We start from the raw sequence: 14,531 nt of genomic DNA on the forward strand, positions 1-14,531 counted from the left end.
ATGAAAACACCACGATGAAAAACCAAATTAGAGGGGAAAGGGTTTATTCAATTTACACTTCCAGATGATAATCCATCATTGAAGGAAATGAGAACAGGAACTCATACAGGGCTGGAATCTGGAGGCAGGAGCTGATGCAAAGACCATGGAGAAATGTTGCTTACTGGCTTCCCATGGCTTGCTCAGCCTGCTTTCTTAAAATCCAGGGCCGCTAGGCCAGGGGTGGTACCACCCACAACGGTACCTCCCACATCAATCTCTAACTAAGAAAATGCTTTATAGCTGGATCACACAGAGGCATTTCCTGAACTGATGACTCTAGCTTGTGTCAAACTGATACACAAAACCAGCCAGTACAGTGCTTATATCTATATTACATTATATGGTAATTCTGTTTATAAAAATTTGAGGAACCACCAAATGATTTTGTAAAGCACTATTAGATTAGGGTTAAAATTTCTCACCTCCTCAATACTTAACTACTTTTCTTATTTTTTAAACATTTATTTTACCTTTTAATTATCTGTACTTGTATGCTTATGCATGTGTAATGGAGGCACTTATGGAATCCAGAAGATGGTACTAGATCCTTCCACACTTGAAGATCCGAGGGTTTATGAGTTGGTTGACATATGGGTTAAGAACCAAGTCAGGGTGGGATCGCTTCCACCTGTCTACAAGCATGGGGAATATCTTTGCAAACCTCTTCAAGGGCCTTCTTAGCAAAAAAAGAAATGAGCATTATCATGGTGGGCCTGGATGCTGCAGGGAAGACAACAATTCTATACAAACTGAAGCTGGGTGAAATTGTAAGACTACCATTCCTACCATTGGTTTCAATGTGGAGACTGTTGAATACAAGAATATCAGCTTCACCTTGTGGGATGTGGGTGGCGAAGAAAGATCTGGCCTCTATAGCGCCACTACTTCCAGAACACCCAAGGCTTGATATTCTTAGTGGACAGCAATGACAGAGAGCCTGTGAATGAAGTCTGTGAAGAGCTCATGAAGATGTTAGCTGAAGATGAGTTCCACGATGCTGTTCTCTTGGTGTTTGCCAACAAGCAGGACCTCCCCAATGCTATGAATACAGCCAAAATCACAGACAACCTGGGGATGCACTTTCTACGCCACAGGAACTGGTACATTCAGGCTACCTGTGTCACCAGTGGGAACAGGCTCTATGAAGAACTAGACTGGCTGTCTAATCAGCTCTGGTACTAGACTCCTCCCTCCCTCTCACTTCTTCTCTGCCCTCAGCTTGCCTCTCATGTGACAAACAATGCAACTCTGTGGTCCTGAGTGCCAGAAGCCATCTTCAGGGGTTGGTCATGTTGTGCATCACACCATGCTGTACAGGTGCAGATGCAGCCTGCAGCCAGGATTTTATTTAATACTTTAAACAGTTTCTGTTTCTACTGAGGCAGTTTCTGGTACTTCAATGCAATATTATTTAGCCTTTTCATTGTAAAAAGAGAATCAACTCACTGTCAGTACTGAGAAGGGATTTGGGTGTAGGGACATTTGGACTCTGGGAGCCAATGGTCCATAGACTGGTGTCGGTATCCATTTGGTAGTTGGTTTTTAACCCAAACTCAGTACATTTTTTAAAAGATAGTTAAAAGAGCAGACGGGTGCAACTGGGTACTCAGAGAACACCAGAGTGTAAGATCACTTGGGACTCAGACCGCCAGAGCTCCACCTACACCCAGGAGCAGGGCAGCACCACAGCCTTCTGTGCACCTATCCTGCCAGGGGACATCTGCCCTGTAGGGAGTTACACATTTAGAGGGAGTCCCGCATTTAGAGGTAAGGCCACCATATTTGCTCCTGTGACCGAGCAGACGGGTGCAGTTGGGAACTCAGAGAAGACCCCGGTGTAAGATCACTAGGAACTCAGTCCACCAGGGCCCCACATGCAACCAGGAGCTGAGCAGCCCCATAGCAATCTGTGCTAGGGGAAAGTTGGTCACACAGGGGTGCTGAGACAGGCTTGCAGGCACACAAGTGGGACAAGCACCAGCCAGAGACAGCAGGACAAACTAACACCAGAGACAACCAGATGGCAAAAGGCAAACATAGGAACGATACTAACAGAAATCAAGGCAATATGGTACCATCTGAACCCATTTCACGCACAACAGAAAGCCATGGATACCCCAACACATCAGAAAAGCAAGATTTGGATTTAAAATCACAGCTCATAATGCTGAAAGAGAGCTTCAAGAAGGATATAAACAACTCTCTTAAAGAAATACAGGACAGCACAAGTAAACAGGGAGAAACCCTTAAAGAACTAAAGGAAAACACAACATAAAAGGTGAAGGAATTGAACAAAACCATCCAGGATCTAAAAATGGAAATACAAACAATAAAAAAATCACAAAGGGAAACAACTCTGGACATAGAAAACCTAGGAAAGAAGTCAGGAGTCTTGGATCCAAGCATCAACAACAGAATATAAGAAATAGAAGAGAGAATCTCTGATGAAGAAGATACCATAGAAAGCATTGACACAACAGTCAAAGAAAATGCAAAATTCAAAAAGATCCTAACCTAAAACATCCAGGAAATCAAGGACACAATGAGAAGACAAAACCTAAAGATTATAGGTACAGAAGAGAGCAAAGATTTCCAACTTAAAGGGACAGTAAACGTCTTCAACAAAGTTATAGAAAAAAACTTCCCTAACCTAAAGAAAGAGATGCTCATGAACATACAAGAAACTTACAAAACTCCAAATAGATTAGACTAGAAAACAAATTCCTCCTGTAACATAATAATAAAACTGCCAAATGCACTAAACAAAGAAAGAATATTAAAAGCCGTAAGGGAAAAAGGTCAAGTAACATATAAAGGTAGACCTATCAGAATTCAACAAGACTTCTCACCAAAGACTATGAAATCCAGAAAAGCCTGGGCAAATGTCATACAGACCCTAATGGAACACAAATGTCAACCCAGGCTGCTATACCCAGCAAATCTCTCAATTACCATAGATGGAGAAACAAAGGTATTCCATGACAAAAACAAATTTGCAATATCTTCCCACACATCTAGCCCTTCAAAGGGTAATGAATGGAAAACACCAACAAAATGAGGGAAACTACACACTAGAAAAAGCAAAATAGTAATCTTCTTTTAATAAACCCAAAAGAAGATAGCCACACAAATGTAAAAATTGCATCCAAAATAACAGAAAGCACAATCAGTATTCCTTAATATTTCTTAACATCAGTAGACTCAATTCCCCAATAAAATGACACAGACTAACAGACTGGACACATAAACAGGACCCAACATTTTTCTGCATACAGGAAATGCATCTCAGTGTCAAAGACAAATACTACCTCAGAATAAAAGGCTGGAAAACAATTTTCCAAGCAAATGGTCCCAGGAAACAATCTGGAGTAGCCATTCTAAAATCTAATAAAATAGACTTTCAACCAAAAGTCATCAAAAAAGACACAGAAGGACACTTTATACTCATCAAAGGAAAAATCTATCAAGAAGAACACTCAATTTTGAACAACTATGCTCCAAATACAAGGGCACCCTTGTTCATAAAAGAAACTTTACTAAAGATTAAAGCACACATCACACCCCACACAATAATTGTGGGTGACTTCAACACCCCACTCTCCTCAATGGACAGATCAGGGAAACATAAACTAAACAGAGACACAATGAAACTAACAGAAGTTTTGGATCAAATGGATTTAATAGATATCTATAGAACATTTCATCCTATATCAAAAGAATATACCTTCTTCTTAGCACCTCATGGTACCTTCTCCAAAACTGACCATATAACTGGTCACAAAACACACTTCAACCAATATAAGAAGATTGAACTAATCCCATCCCTCCTATCAGATCACTGTGGAGAAAGGGTGGTCTTCAATAGCAACATAAACAACAGAAAGCCCACAGACACATGGAAGGTGAACAATGCTCTACTCACTGATATCTTGGTCAAGGAAGAAATAAGGAAAGAAATCAAATACTTTTTAGAATTTAATGAAAATGTACAGCAGTGGCCCCAATGAAATCTGTAAAACAAAATTTTACAGACTGAAGCGAGAAATGTCTCTTGGGGGCTTTTCGGAACACCCCTATTTAGAAGCCAAAAATCTCATTTGGCAATTTACTATACTTCTAAGCTCTCCTCCTTCCTAGTAGCCTGGACTAAGAAAAACCAAGCAAATTAAGATGTAAAAGAATCCATTTTGTAGCCAAAAAATTCTGCAACGCTTTGCTCCAATCGTTTATGTAATTACATTTACCACCCAACAGGATATATATGAAATATGGCTCCAGATATGGTATAAAAAGCAGTAATAGCAGGCAGTAGAATTTTCCAGGAACCCTAAAATTACGGGCTCGTTTTGTTATTTGACTCTCATACTATGTCCTTGCAGGATGGGTGGATTTGGGCAATAGGCTCAAATTAGAAGATATTTACATTTGAGGAGCCTCATACAATGTCCTTGCTGAACAGGTATGTGTTGGGAAAATTAGAAAGAATTTACATTTGAGTTGGTGCAAAGCTCGAAGTGCCATCCCCCATCCCAGAGGCCGGGCTTTCTGTCTTTTGAGTTGCTAATTTGCAACTGAATTGGATACCTCAGGAACATCCACAGACAAGTTAATCCTGTTCCACCTTTAACTCTTGACCTTGTCTGTTAAGCAGACAGGCTGTCTCCACCCAGGCTCACTGGGATAGAAAGATCCAGAGTCTGTTAAAGACAATTGCAAACCCCACCTAGGGAGTCATTGGCCAAAACAACATCCTTAACTTATCCAGATGTGATTCAGGGTACAGTTTATACTTTTTTTTTTCTGTTTTGTGCTGACCAACCATTGCTAGGCATGTGGCCTGCCCTGGAGTATGGTTGTCTTTTATTTTTTTTTTAATTCGATATATTTTTTATTTACATTTCAAATGATTTCCCCTTTTCTAGCCCCCCACTCCCCGAAAGTCCCGTAAGTCCCCTTCTCTTCCCCTGTCCTCCCACCTACCCCTTTCCCACTTTCGTTCTGGTTTTGCCGAATACTGCTACACTGAGTCTTTCCAGAACAAGGGGCCACTCCTCCTTTCTTCTTGTACCTCATTTGATGTGTGGATTATGTTTTGGGTATTCCAGTTTTCTAAGTTAATATCCACTTATTAGTGAGTGCATACCATGATTCACCTTTTGAGTCTGGGTTATACTTTTTACTCACAGAGACTCCCCAATTATATCCTCAGGCTGGGGCTAGGGGCTGAAGGTGGAGCTGATCACCCCGGTGCCTAGGGCATCCCCAGGCATGGCACAGAGGAATGCAGCAGGTGGACTAGGCAGAGGTGCTCTTGGGAGGACAGCATGGGCTAGGCGGTTCTCCAAGTTCTGCAATGCCGCCATCCTCACCCAGGTGGCTAGGTGTGGGAGATGTCTTTCCCCAGCTCTCTGGCTAGCATAACAGGAGAGCCACAATGAAGAAGCGGTTTAATCACATTCGCCAATTGGCCAACTGGACGATGGGCAAACACCCTGTACTGAAGCTTTGACAGATGAATGTGATGCTTAATTTGAGATGTTAACTTGACTGGATCAGGGGATACCCAGAATAATACACTCAGATCCAAAAACCACCTTGGTATCTGTGTGTCATTTCACCGAACCTGTGCCTTCCTGGACCAAAGAATCCTGGTTATCCAGTGGCTGAATTTTGGTCTGCAGTAAAAATGAAGGTACAACATACCCAAATTCATGGGACACAATGAAAGCAGTGCTAAGAGGAAAACTCATAGCTCTCAGTGCCTCCCAAAAGAAGCTGGACAGAGCATACACTACTAGCAGCTTAACACCACATCTGAAAGCTCTAGAACAGAAAGAAGCTAATACACCCAAGAGGAGTAGAGGGCAGGAAATAATCAAACTCGGGGCTGAAATCAATCAAACAGACACAGAAAGAACTATACAAAGAATCAACAAAAGTAGGAGCTGGTTCTTTGAGAAAATCAACAAAATAGATAAACACTTAGCCAGACTAACCAGAGGGCACAGAGACAGTATCCAAATTAACAAAATCAGAAATGAAAAAGAAGATATAGCAACAGAAACTGAGGAAATCCAAAAAAATCATCAGATCCTACTACAAAAGCCTATACTCAACACAACTGGAAAATCTGGATGAAATGGACAGTTTCCTAGACAGATACCAAATACCAAAGTTAAATCAAGATCAGATAGATCATCTAAACAGTCCAATAACCCCTAAAGAAATAGAAGCAGTCATTGACAGTCTCCCAACCAAAAAAAGCACAGGACCAGATGGTTTTAGTGCAGAATTCTATCAGACCTTCAAAGAAAACCTAACACCAATACTCTTCAAACTATTCCACAAAATAGAAACAGAAGGAACACTACCCAACTCGTTCTATGCAGCCACAATTATGCTGATACCAAAACCACACAAAGATCCAACAAAAAAGAAAATTTTAAATTAATTTCCCTTATGAATATTGATGCAAAAATACTCAATAAAATTCTTGCCAACCGAATCCAAGAACACATCAAAATGATCATTCACCATGATCAAGTAGGCTTCATTCCAGGGATGCAGGGATGGTTCAATATATGGAAATCCATCAAAGCCATCCACTACATAAAGAAACTCAAAGAAAAAACCACAAGGTCATTTCATTGGATGCTGAAAAAGCAATTGACAAAATTCAGCATCCTTTCATGCTAAAAGTCTTGGAAAGAACAGGAATTCAAGGCCCATACGTAAACATAGTAAAAGTAATATACAGCAAACCAGTAGCCAACATCAAACTAAGTGGAGAGAAACTTGAAGCAATCCCACTAAAATCAGGGACTAGACAAGGCTGCCTTCTCTCTCCATATTTATTCAATATAGTACTTGAATTTCTAGCTAAAGCAATTAAACAACAAATGGAGGTCAAAGGGATTCCCGTTGGAAAAAAAGAAGTCAAATTATTACTATTTGCAGATGATATGATAATATACTTATGTAAACCAAAAAACTCCACCAGAGAACTCCTACAGCTGATAAACAACTTCACCAAAGTGGCCGGATATAAAATTAACTCAAACAAACCAGTAGTCTTCCTATACTCAAAGGATAAACAGATTGAGAAAGAAATTAGGGACATGACACCCTTCACAATAGTCACAAACAATATAAAGTTTCTTGGTGTGACTCTAGCCAAGCAAGTGAACGATCTGTATGATAAGAACTTCAAAGCTCTGAAGAAAGAAATTGAAGATGGAAAGATCTACCATGCTTGTAGATTGGCAGGGTTAGTAAAAATGGCCATCTTGCCAAAAGCAATATACAGATTCAATGTACTCCCCATCAAAATCCCAACTCAATTCTTCATTGAGTTAGAAAGAGCAATTCTCAAATGCATCTGGAATAACAAAAAAGCCAGGATAGCTAAAAGTGTTCTCAACAGTAAAAGAACTTCTGGGAGAATCAGTATCCCAGCCCTTAAGTTCTGCAGAACAATAGTGTTAAAAACTGCATGGTATACATACAGCGACAGGCAAGTAGATCAATGGAATAGAATTGAAGACCCAGAAATGAACCCACACACCTATGGTCACTTGGTCTTTGACAAAGGAGCTAAAACATCCAGTGGGAAAAAGATAGATAGCCTTTTCAATAAATGGTGCTGGTTCAACTGGTGGCTAGCATGCAGAAGAATGCAAATTGATCCATTCTTATCTCCTTGTACTAAGCTCAAGTACAACTGGATCAAGGACCTCCACATAAAACCAGACACACTGAAACTAACAGAAGAGAAAACTGGTGAAGAGCCTTGAGCACATGGGCACAGGGGAAATTTTCCTGAACAGAATACCAATAGCTTATGCTCTAAGATCAAGAATTGGCAAATGGGATCTCATAAAATTACAAAGTTTCTGTAAGGCAAAGGGCACTGTCAATAGGACAAAATGGCAACCAACAAATTGGGGAAAGATCTTTACCAACCCTACATAGGACAGAGGGCTAATATCCAACATATTTTCACCTGGGGAATATCGAATGGCTGAAAAGCACCTAAAGAAATGGTCAACATCCTTAGTCGTCAGGGAAATGCAAATCAAAACAACCCTGAGATTTCACCTCACAACAGTCAGAATGGCTAAGATCAAAAACTCAGGAGACATGAAGAAGTATGGAGAGGGTCCTGATCCTGGAAAGGATTGATCTACCATGGGAAGGGAATATAAAGACAGAGAAAAAGGAGGGAGGTGATTGAAGAAGGGCTGGAGAGGAGAAGGTTTATGGGACATATGGGGAGGGGGGATCCGGGAAAGGGGAAATCATTTTGAATGTAAACAAAGAATATAGAAAATAAAAATATTAAAAAAAAATCTTCAAAAAAAATTCAGGAGACAGCAGGTGCCAGCGAGGATGAGGAGAAAGAAGAACAATCCTCCACTGCTGGTGGGATTGCAAGGTGGTACAACCACTCTGGAAATCAGTTTGGTGGTTCCTCAGAAAACTGGGCATTCACTGATAAGTGAATCTTAGCCCAGAAGTTTGGATTACCCAAGACACAATTCACATATCAAATGATGCCCAAGAAGAAGGAAGAACAAAGTATGGATACTCTTGTCCTTCTTAGAAGGGGGAACAAAATACCCACAGAAGGAGATACAGAGACCAAGTGTGGAGCAGAGTCTGAGGGAAAGACCATCCAGAGACTACCCTACCTAGTGATCCATTCCATATACAGTTACAAAACCCAGACACTATTATAGTTGTCCACAAGTATTTGTTGACTGGAACTGGATATAGTTGTCACCTGGGAGGCCCTGCTAGTGCATGACAAATATGGGGGGGGGGCACTCTCTGCTAGGCATTGAACTGAGCACAGGGTTCCCAATGGAGGAGCTAGAGAAAGGGCCCAAGGAGATGAAGGGGTTTGCAGTGCCATAGGAGGAACAACATTATGAGTCACTCAGTACTCCCAGAGCTCCCAGGGACAAAATCATCAATCAGATAGTATACTTGGTGTTACCCATGGCTTCAGAGGATGGCCTTGTTGGACATCAAAGGCAGGAGAGGTCCCTAGTCCTGGAAAGGCTTGATTTAGCAGTATAGGGGAATACCAGGACAGAAAAATGGGAGGGGGTGATTGAGGTAGAGGGGGAGTGGAGATGGCTTATGGGATTTTTGGGGGCGGGAACCAGGAAAGACGAAGTCATTTGAAATGTAAATAAAGAATACATATAATGAAAAAAAGAAAAGAAAAAAAAGTAATTATAGTGCAGCTTCCAATGGACTTATTCTTGAGACCATATAAAACATCTAGCTCTCTTTTATTGCCTAAGCTGAAGACATCAAGTGGCGATGATCTCGTTTAAGTCTTCTAATCATAGATTTAAGCCATATGAAATACCTTCGAGGTGATATCATCTCTGACCACTGTTTTGACTATAAATCATGCATTCATAGACAGTTCCAAATTCCAAAGAAAACAAAGAGAAATAACATATTATTTTTGCTTTATTCTACTAAATTATGTAGTCAATGATCAATAGATAACTCAAACGATGTGTTACAACGAAGCTGATTTTCCACAGAAAACAATTAAAATTATAAGTTTACTTATTTATAAGTTTATGGTATTAAACTATAAATTAATTAGCAGATAAATAAGATTATCTTTAGAATAACAAGACATGAGTAAATGCAGAATTTCTCAGATTTGTGTATGTCATTGGCTAATAAAATAGACACTTGAATTAGTTAATATGTCACTGTTCAGACACACAAATGTGTTTTCCTCCCTGAAACTTTTAAAGCCAAGTTCTAGAAAAACAAAGGAGAGAAGAAACCCTGTGAAATGCAACAATTATTTGGAAACAGAGATTTAACTGTAGATCTTAAATATTCTTAAACTAGTCTTCACTGCGATTACATAGAATGGATATCACTGCTTAAAAAAACTGGATTATTGCTTAGAATAGTTTTAGCTATCCTGGGTTTTTTGTTATTCCAGATGAATTTGATAATTGCTCTTTCTAACTCTGTGAAGAATTGAGTTGGGATTTTGATGGGTATTGCATTGAATCTGTATATTGCTTTTGGCAAAATGGCCATTTTAACTATATTGATTCTACCGATCCATGAGCATGGGAGGTTTTCCCTTTTTTTGAGGTCTTCTTCCATTTCCTTCTTCAGAGTCTTGAAGTTCTTGTCATACAGATCTTTCACATGTTTGGTAAAAGTCACCCCAAGATACTTTATACTGTTTGTGGCTATTGTGAAGGGGGTCATTTCCCTAATTTCTTTCTCAGCCTGCTTATCCTTTGAGTATAGGAAGGCCACTGATTTGCTTGAGTTGATTTTATAACCTGCCACTTTGCTGAAGTTGTTTATCAGCTGTAGGAGCTCTCTAGTGGAGTTTTTTGGGTCAGTTAGGTAGACTATCATGTCCTCTGCAAATAATGATAGTTTGACTTCTTCCTTTCCAATTTGTATCCCTTTGACCTCCTTATGTTGTCGAATTGCCTGAGCTAGTACCTCAAGTACAATATTGAAAAGATAAGGAGAAAGGGGGCAGCCTTGTCTAGTCCCTGATTTCAGTGGGATTGCTTCAAGTTTCTCTCCATTTAGTTTGATGCTGGCTACCGGTTTGCTGTATATTGCTTTTACTATGTTTAGGTATGGGCCTTGAATTCCTGTTCTCTCCAAGACTTTAAGCATGAAAGGATGATGAATTTTGTCAAATGCTTTTTCAGCATCCAATGAAATGACCATGTGGTTTTTTTCTTTGAGTTTGTTTATGTAGTGGATTGCATTGATGGATTTCCGTATATTGAACCAACCCTGCATTCCCAGGATAAAGCCTACTTGATCATGGTGGATGATCGTTTTGATGTGTTCTTGGATTCGGTTGGCAAGAATTTTATTGAGTATTTTTGCATCGATGTTCATAAGGGAAATTGGTCTGAAGTTCTCTTTCTTTGTTGGATCTTTGTGTGGCTTTGGTATCAGCGTAATTGTGGCTTCGTAGAAGGAATTGGGTAGTGTTCCTTCTGTTTCTATTTTGTGGAATAATTTGAAGAGTATTGGTGTTAGGTTTTCTTTGAAGGTCTGATAGAATTCTGCACTGAAACCATCTGGTCCTGTGCTTTTTTTGGTTGGAAAACTTTCTATGACTCCTTCTATTTCTTTAGGCATTATGGGATTGTTTAGATGGTCTAGTTGGTCCTGATTTAATTTTGGTATTTGGTATCTGTCAAGGAAATTGTCCATTTCCTCCAGATTCTCCAGTTGTGTTAAGTACAGTCTCTTGTAGTAGGATCTGATGATTTTTTGGATTTCCTCAGTTTCTGTTGTTATATCTCCCTTTTCATTTCTAAGTTTGTTAATTTGGATACTTTCTCTGTGCCCTTTGGTCAGTCTGGCTAAGGGTTTATCTATCTTGTTGATTTTCTCAAAGAACCAGCTCCTGGTTTTGTTGATTTTTTGTATGGTTCTCTTTGTTTCTACTTGATTGATTTCAGCCCTGAGTTTGATGATTTCCTGCCTTCTACTCCTCCTGGGTGAAATAGCTTCTTTTTGTTCCAGGGCTTTCAGGTGTGTCATTAAGCTGGTAATGTATGCTCTCTCCATTTTCTTTTTGGAGGCACTCAGGGCTATGAGTTTTCCTCTTAGGACTGCTTTCATTGTGTCCCATAGATTTGGGTATGTTGTGTTTTCATTTTCATTGTGTTCTAAAAAGTCTTTAATTTCTTTCTTTATTTCTTCCTTGACCAAGGTATCTTTGAGTAGAATATTGTTCAGTTTCCACGTGTATGTGAGTTTTCTGTTGTTTTTGTTGCTATTGAAGACCACTTTTAATCCATAGTGATCTGATAGGAGGCGTGGGATTAGTTCGATCTTCTTATATTTGTTGAGGTCTGTCTTGTGACCAATTATATGGTCGATTTTGGAGAAGGTACCATGAGGTGCTGAGAAGAATCAGTATACCTGACCTCAAGCAATACTACAGAGCAATAGTGTTAAAAACTGCATGGTATTGGTACAGTGACAGGCAGGAGGATCAATGGAACAGGATTGAAGATCCAGAAATGAACCCACACACCTATGGCCACTTGATCCTCGACAAAGAGGCTGAAAACATCCAATGGAAAAAAGATAGCCTTTTCAACAAATGGTGCTGGTTCAACTGGAGGTCAGCATGCAGAAGAATGCGAATTGATCCATCCTTGTCTCCTTGTGCTAAGCTCAAATCCAAATGGATCAAGGACCTCCACATAAAGCCAGACACTCTGAAGCTAATAGAAAAGAAACTGGGGAAGACCCTTGAGGACATCGGTACAGGGAGAAAATTTCTGAATAGAACACCAATAGCGTATGCTCTAAGAGCAAGAATTGACAAATGGGACCTCATAAAATTACAAAGTTTCTGTAAGGCAAAGGACACCATCAAGAGGACAAACAACCAACAGGTCGGCAACCAACAAATTGGGAAAAGATCTTCACCAATCCTACATCAGATAGAGGGCTAATATCCAATATATATAAAGAACTCAAGAAGTTAGACTCCAGAAAACCGAACAACCCTATTAAAAAATGGGGTACAGAGTTAAACAAAGAATTCTCACCTGAAGAACTTCGGATGGCGGAGAAGCATCTTAAAAAATGTTCAACTTCATTAGTCATTAGGGAAATGCAAATCAAAACAACCCTGAGATTTCATCTTACACCAGTCAGAATGGCTAAGATTAAAAATTCAGGAGATAGCAGGTGTTGGAGAGGGTGTGGAGAAAGAGGAACACTCCTCCACTGCTGGTGGGGTTGCAAATTGGTACAACCACTCTGGAAATCAGTCCGGTGGTTCCTCGGAAAACTGGGCACCTCACTTCCAGAAGATCCTGCTATACCACTCCTGGGCATATACCCAGAGGATTCCCCACCATGTAATAAGGATACATGCTCTACTATGTTCATAGCAGCCCTATTTATAATTGCCAGATGCTGGAAAGAACCCAGGTATCCCTCAACAGAAGAGTGGATGCAAAAAATGTGGTATATCTACACAATGGAGTACTATTCAGCCATTAGAAACAATGAATTCATGAAATTCTTAGGCAAATGGATGGAGCTAGAGAACATCATACTAAGTGAGGTAACCCAGACTCAAAAGGTGAATCATGGTATGCACTCACTAATAAGTGGATATTAACCTAGAAAACTGGAATACCCAAAACATAATCCACACATCAAATGAGGTACAAGAAGAAAGGAGGAGTGGCCCCTGGTTCTGGAAAGACTCAGTGAAACAGTATTCGGCAAAACCAGAACGGGGAAGTGGAAAGGGGTGGGTGGGAGGACAGGGGAAGAGAAGGGGGCTTACGGGACTTTCGGGGTGTGGGGGGCTAGAAATGGGGAAATCATTTGACATGTAAATAAATTATCTCAAATAAAAAAAATTAAAAAAAAACTGGATTATTCTCCTTTCTGTGAGTATAATTCCAGGAAAAAGAAGCCCTTTTCAGAACAAAGAATTCAAAAACTCACAGTTAACAACAGATTCTGTTGTTTTTGTCCTTCTCTGTCTCATCTCAATCCCATTCTTTAGTATAATTACCTTCTTTACATACTAGTAGAGCTCCAATGAGGCCTGAATTCAAATCTTTCACCAGATCCACATGAGATAGATATGAGTACGTGAGACATGGAGGGTCAGAGGCCATTGGACCATTCTCTTTCAGGACTTGCCATACATACGTATGACTTTCACCAGGGAAAACTTTATCATCTTCCTTCTCCATTTGGCTTGTCTGATCTTCATATTCATCTCCTAAAAAAAGAAGGTATAAATTGCATTTTTGTGTCTATTACACGTAAATTTTGCTTTTATTTCCTCTGATGAAGGGATGAGATCAGACACATACTAAAGCTGTATGAATACATTGCTTAGGCCCCAGAACAATTCTTTCCCTGTTCTAACTATCCCTAGACTTAGGCCTGGAAGCTTCTAGCCTCTGTACAATCTCATCTTTCACACTGAATGGTTAAATCTGGCTTTTCTCAGCTTCTCATTAAATTTCTGTACTTAGCCTCATATTAACTTTGGCAATACGTTCTAATCTTCTGAGTCCTTACTGTTCTCTGATTCATTCTGTCTTCACCTGTGTATTGCTTATGCTCTCTGCAACCTGTCTCTGTAAAACTGTTCTAGCAAAATTGCCATACACACACACACACCACCCCAGTTCTCATTGCCCTTGAGTAGCCTGTATTTCCTCTCTGTTCTCATATGAGTTGGGCATAACCTATATCTAACTTACTCAATTAAATCTTTCTCTGATTCATCAGTTAGACTGTCCCTCAATTTGATGTCACTTTCAAACATGGTTGCTTTCTTCTAAAACTAACCTCAACCTCATAGTTAGGTATCAAATGTGTGTACTAAGGGTGAATCTGAATTCTAGCCACATCATATTGTAATCTGGGGTGTCTTAGTCAGGGTTTCTATTTCTGCACATAACAAG

The 14,531-nt window shown here is 39.9% G+C and overlaps 1 protein-coding gene and 1 pseudogene across 9 annotated transcripts in view; one reads left to right on the top strand and one right to left on the bottom strand.

Annotated features, from left to right (window-relative positions):
- F8 (coagulation factor VIII) overlaps window positions 1–14,531 on the bottom strand; it is a 201,958-nt gene that overhangs the window by 147,088 nt on the left and 40,339 nt on the right. For all 9 annotated transcript variants that reach the window (XM_052171818.1, XM_052171820.1, XM_052171819.1 and 6 more), the window contains one exon: window positions 13,625–13,837. In XM_052171818.1, coding sequence (XP_052027778.1) covers window positions 13,625–13,837 — 213 coding nt within the window. The remainder of the gene's footprint in view (window positions 1–13,624; window positions 13,838–14,531) is intronic.
- Window positions 666–1,224, top strand: LOC127675451 (ADP-ribosylation factor 1-like; annotated as a pseudogene).

This window comes from Apodemus sylvaticus, chromosome X, assembly GCF_947179515.1.
Source record: "Apodemus sylvaticus chromosome X, mApoSyl1.1, whole genome shotgun sequence".
NCBI classification, from domain to species: domain Eukaryota; kingdom Metazoa; phylum Chordata; class Mammalia; order Rodentia; family Muridae; genus Apodemus; species Apodemus sylvaticus.